The following is a 6,312-nucleotide window of genomic DNA, read 5'->3' on the forward strand; positions in this document are numbered from 1 at the left end:
AGTGATAAACCTTATTTTATTGTCATTTTTACGAGCCTGTTGTTTATATAACAGAGATTGGCGTGATGTATGTCTAGCTCTATTCAAGGCTCTTTTAACCACTCTACCACTATATCCTCTTTCCCGAAATCGCGCACAGAGATCCTGTGCATTATGTTGGAATTCAACATCACTGGAACAGATTCTGCGAAGTCGCAGAAACTGACCCACAGGGATGGAATCAACCAGAGGCTTGGGATGAGCGGAGGAGGCGTGGAGCAACATATTGGTGGAAGTTTCTTTCCTAAAGATTGTTGTCTGTAGGACATCATCCTGGTCCCTCCATACTTTGACATCGAGGAAGTCAACCACATTGGCATCACAATGGTAAGTAATATGAATATTACGCTCATTATGGTTGATCTCCTCCATGAATTCCCTCAATTGGTCTAGATTCCCCTGCCAGATCAGAAAGATGTCGTCGATGTACCGCACCCAAAAAGGGATGCGGTCCATCGACACATCCCGATCCGACAGGGGGAGGTCCCTCTCCCACAGCCCCAGGAACAAGTTGGCATAAGACGGGGCAAAGGAAACCCCCATCGCTGTGCCCTGGAGCTGCAGGAAGAAGGACCCCTTAAAGATGAAAAAATTATGGGTAAGGGAAAATTCTAGGAGTTGTAGAATAAGTTCCATGATCCCCATAGGGAGGTTAGACATACTCAAGAAGTATTTGACAGCTGCCAAACCATCAGAATGCTTAATGTTGGTGTACAGGGATTCCACATCACCTGTCACCAACATAGTATCAGATTCAATTTGAAGGCCATCAACCCTCTTCAAAAATTCTCCTGTGTCCAAGAGAAATGAGGGGAGGCCCTCAACTAAGGGTTGTAGCTTAGAGTCAATCCAGCAATTGACTTTCTCAAGGTAATTACCCGAACCGGAGATGATTGGACGTCCCGGGGGGGCTTCAATATTTTTATGTATCTTGGGAAGAAGATACAGAGTAGAAACAGTGGGTTCTGATACTTGTAGTGCCAAAGCCAGTTCTTTCGTGATAATCTCATTTTGGACAGCAATACCCAATATTTTAGAGAGTTGACCCATAAAAGATGATAATGGGTTATAAGTAAGGCGTCTATAGCAGACTTTATTATCAAGCTGCCTAAAGGCTTATTTTTCGTAAAGGGATTTGGGCCAGATAACGATATTGCCCCCCTTATCAGCTGGCTTCAGCACCACATCGGGAAGCCCCCGCAGGACATCCAATCTCTCCCGCTCAGCTCTTGTAAGGTTGTCTCTTGTAATCCCCCTTGGAATGTTCATAAAATCCCTGGTTACAACCTGTACAAACATATCAATTGGTGCACATATTGATAATTGAGGAAATTTTTTTGATTTTACTCTTATTGATGGAGGAATCTTACCTCCTTCACCAAGTCTGTGCTCTATGGCCAATTCTTCCAAATCTTGTAATGCTAATTGTTCCTCCTCTGTAGGAAATAAATTTCGCAGGTGAGGATCAAAAAAATGTCTCTTAAACAGCAGGTTTCGGGCAAACAAGTGTAAATCTTTGATTGCCGTGAAAGTATCGAAACCTGATGTTGGTGAAAAGGTGAGACCTCTACTTAGCAATGACAAGTCGGAATCTGTTAGAATATGCGAGCTTAAATTAATTACCTGGTTGTTCTTTTTACGCTCAGGTGACCTAATTAGAGTCCATTTATATGGGTGGAAGTTGGTATCTCTGTTCCTCTTAGGTCTGGCTCCGGACCTTGTCATCATAGAGGAGGTAGACCACTCTGATGAGTCGCTCATGTTAGAAAGTGAACTCTCAGATGGTGCACCCATCATTCTAGGGCCTTGAGTATTATTCTTCCTCCAAAAATAAACATTCTTGTTGGCAAAGTCAGTTACATCCCTTTTGAATTTGGAGGCCTGAGTGTCATGAATTTTTTTGACACATGAGTCAAGACTTTTCTCAATTCTAGATTCAAAACTCCCAATTTTTTCTGCTGGACACTTCATCTTAAAATTCTGTTCCACTTCATCAATCTTTTTATCCAAATCAAGAATAGATTTGGTATTGAGATCTACCAATAGCTGCATTAAGGTAAATGAACAGGTGCCACACGCCTCCTCCCAATTAGAGATGAAATCACCGTCCTCTACAGGGAAAGCTGGAATAACACGAACCCTCAAGCCTCTGGGAATCAATTTGTTGGAGATATATCTTTCCAAGAAAGCACGGTTCCACCAAAGTCTGGTTCTTTTAATCAATAACTTCTCAATATCAAGGGCTAAATTTTCCACAGTTTGGTCTACCGATGGTTGAGACCCTGTTTCCCCAACTCCAAATACCTGGTCAATTTGACATAGCCAGGCCTTGTCTTTGGCCCGGAAATCCATGTCCACGAAGAACAAACAACCTGTGCAAAACACAGCAAGAACACAGCATGACACCTTCATAAGACACATGCCCACATAATTTTCATAGAATGAATTATATTAATTTGTGGACCATATCATTGGATATTTAGGGGGTAATCGCAACATAGAAAACCAAAAACCGCAGCAAACACACGATCAGAAAAAACCCCAATACAGTATATTATAAATATAAGAAATGCTTTATTAAGGAAAAATTGACAAGGCAGGAGATATGGGAATAAACAAGGCTGATGTTATTATACACATGTTTGGAAACGCTGAAATGCACACCATGGAATGGGAATGCAATCACTAGAGGATTTAACAATATTTTCAGTTAGTAAAAAGTTAATCCATGATAAGAACCTCAAACCTGGCTGAACACAGGCAACTATACTAGTATAAAATCCATTGGCTAATAATGCGGTATATCATTTACCTGTGAAGCACAGAAAGCAGTCCCACCACAGCGTGCACTTCGCCCCAACGCGCGTTTCGGCGTGATGGCCTTTCTCAAGGGGTAATGTGATGGGGAAAAGGGAAGGATATAAAAAGCACCCACCCACCAATAGCCGGTAAGATATGTGATCATGTGACTATCAGCATAAATAATGTGTAAGCCAATCACCAATAGATGCACCGCTATTTGCCGCTCATGTAGCATAATAACTAATCACCAATGTGTGCGCCGCTATTTGCCGCTCACATACGTTTATACGGGAAGTCAAAAAAGGCATCAGATACATGTGACCCGTTGTCCGCCTATGATGACGCATGCAGCACTACGGTGGCTGAAGACAATGGCCGGCGCCGACGTCACGCGCACGGCAAGAGGTTGCCATGGCGGCAGAGACGCCGGAAGCCGACCGCTGTACAGGGGCCTGTGGCGCGCATGCGTGCAGGCTGGAGAATGAAAAGTACATAGTACAAAAGGAAATTGCCATAATGACCAAGACCCCAGAATCCAATGGCTATACAGGGGCCATCAGCGCGCATACGTGCAGGCTAAAAATAAAGCCGCAAGATGTAACATGGTAAAAATATGATGATAATGATATATATATACATATGAATGGAAATAGAGCCACAGCAGTGCAAAAAGTCTACAATGAGATAGGTACAAATACAAATGCAGGCGAATATAATAAATCACATCATAATAATCACATGATTTAACAAAAAACAATGAGTATAATAAATACTGGAATAAAGGGGTTAGGGCCGCAACATAAAATTGACAGGATGTAAAATATTCATATAGAATCTATAGTAACATTGATATTGTATAAAAAGAGGAGAAAAACGACGGACAGAAAAAGAGAAAAATATCAGCATGGTATGCAGTATAATGTCTGGTTATAGATATAAGACCATTTAATCTCCATGATGTATCCATGTATGGTAATGTTCATCCGCCATATAATGTCCCATAGATGATGAATCAAATTTTACAATGCAAGCCCACCAGACGGAAACAAAGAATACAAACGTCCAAATATCCCCGTCGTCTGGAGAAACCACCCAAGAGGAACCAGCAACAGGGAGGTGAGTGCTAAATAAAAAAATATAAAAGTATTAAAAACATGAAATATAACAAACATGTGTCCATGGGACCAATTTTATAGAAAAGGAGCAAAGCTTATTGTTTCATTCAGCCCTTTTGGATGAACGGTATGTATACATTCATACATACATACATACATACATACACAAACACACACACACCTTTATAGATATATACATTAGTATCTGGATTAGAGGGACAATCATTCAAAGTTTGAAAACTGCAATTTTTTTTTTATTTATTGTCAAATATCTCTGATATTTTTATTAATAAAAGCAAAGCATATCAACCTAAATTTACAATCAACATGAAGTAAAATTTGGCACTAACAGACAGTCTCAAAATCATTGGAATATTATGACAAACAAAGTTATCGCCACATAAAGTGATACATGTCGAATTTGAAAAATTTGGCTTGGTTACTAAGGTGTATTTTGAGAGTTAGACTACTTGGTACAAATTTCTCTTTTAGAGTGTAATGATCTAAAAAAAGACTACCCGAGCAAAGGATGTAGCCATTTGTTTAATGGTATGCTCTTAGTCCCCTGATGTTATTTGATGTATATTTTAGTTCTTTCTTTATGCTGTTGGTAAATGGAGAATTGGTAATTGTATAATCGGATCTACTTTTTATCACCAGGAAAAGAAAAGAAAAATGCATCGGAAAGAAAAAGAGGAATCTTCAAGAACAGAGAATTCATCGAGCAGCAGTTTTCAAAGTTCAGACTCTGATCCTTCTGGGAAGAAGAGACGTCATGCAGAAAAGTGCAAAAAGACCTCAAAGAAAAAGCACAAGACACACAAACAAAGGAACTGAGTAGAAAGGTCACTCTTTGCACTGGTGTAGTCCTGGTGTGCTGGGACTGTTTGTTTCCTACGGTCTCAGAAAGGACAACCATTTCCCATGCAGCTGGTCTACAGTGGTTTATGTGAAATTTAAGCTATCCTGTTCCCTTAGTGTAGTCCCAGGGGTATATAAAGGATACTTTTAAAATAAAGAATTAATTCAAGGATCTCTGTGTAATTATTTGTTAGTCATAACATACGACAGCCTACACGTCAACGACTAAAATCTTTTATGGTCTTGGTACAACAAAATCACACAAATTAGAGAAAAGACACCATTATGTGAGTCATATACTGTGCTAGTAGATTTGCTGAACTTTGCATCTATTTGGCTTGATTGTTTGTTGTAGGTGTATGTGGTTAAAACTTTGTTTGCTTCTGATATGAAGCTAACATGTCTGACTTATGCACTGAAATGTTATGATACGCTTTTTAATGGCGGCAGTTAAGGGTATTCCTCAGGCTCACTTTTTAACGGCACTGAGAAATAAGGCTATAGTGCCTTCCAATATTGGAAAATCTCCAGGACTTCAGCTACAGCTATCACAAAAAAAAATGTTTGATTTAAAATGAATTTTTTCTCTCCTGTGATATTATCTAACATATCAAAGAAGAGAGAAATGGGGTCCCCTGAGCTGCCCGCTACCTCTGCCATCCCCAGACACTCCTGATCTGTCGGCCCTCCATGTTGTCTTCCTGGAAAAAAAAATTATGGGTGTATGCGTAGTGCACCTGCCGAGATCTGCCGGCTGGCACCCGACAACAATAGAGAATTCTTTCTATTGGTTCATTTTGTTCACTGTGATAGACCCTTTCACAGTGATCAAAATAATAAAAAAAATAGTAAAACAAATCCCCCTTTGTCACCCCTTTAGTTTGATAAAAATTATAAAACAATTTTTTTTTCTATTCTGTTAGGGTTGAGGAAGGGTTGGAGTTAGAATTGGGGGGGTTTGCAAAAGTTAAGACACTTTGACAGCTAGTGTTGAGTGCAAGTGCTCACTGCTCAAGTTTGCAGTGTGTGTTTCGGTATGCACAGAGTATCGCGGATCCCCACGTTTTCCTTTTGGGTGTCTAACAGCCACGAAACATGCGGGGCAGAGACTCGAGCATGTCACTCGAGCACCCGCAATATTTGGTGCATACCCGCGCACCCAATGCAAACTAGAGTAGTGAGCACTTGTGCTCAACACTAATGACGACGTATTCAATATGACAACCTAATGTTATCAAATTCTGTGTCATACCTGTAGGTTCAAAATGCTCACTATACCCTTGGATAAAATCCTTGATAGGTGTGGTTTCCAAAATGGGGTCACTTGTGGGTAGTTTCCATTGTTTAGGCACATCAGGGGCACCCGAAATGTGACATGGCGTCCGCTTTCGATTTCAGCCAATTTTGTGTTCAAAAAGTCAAACTGTGCTCAGAAACAGTGGATTTCCCCCACATATGGGGTATCTGCCTTTGTGAAAATAAAAAAAGTTGGGGT

General features: G+C 40.4%; 1 protein-coding gene across 5 annotated transcripts in view; it reads left to right on the top strand.

Annotated features, from left to right (window-relative positions):
- The window catches only part of LOC143815868 (uncharacterized), a 160,752-nt gene extending 155,660 nt beyond the window's left edge, over positions 1-5,092 (top strand). For all 5 annotated transcript variants that reach the window (XR_013223828.1, XR_013223827.1, XR_013223829.1 and 2 more), the window contains 2 exons: positions 3,846-3,957; positions 4,617-5,092. Coding sequence is in view for 2 of the 5 variants with exons in the window: in XM_077295561.1 (XP_077151676.1) it covers positions 3,846-3,957; positions 4,617-4,797 (293 nt within the window). In the remaining 3 variants the exon portion in view is untranslated. The remainder of the gene's footprint in view (positions 1-3,845; positions 3,958-4,616) is intronic.
- Positions 5,093-6,312: the final 1,220 nt, after the last annotated feature.

This window comes from Ranitomeya variabilis, chromosome 3 (genome assembly GCF_051348905.1).
Source record: "Ranitomeya variabilis isolate aRanVar5 chromosome 3, aRanVar5.hap1, whole genome shotgun sequence".
Taxonomy (NCBI): Eukaryota; Metazoa; Chordata; class Amphibia; order Anura; family Dendrobatidae; genus Ranitomeya; species Ranitomeya variabilis.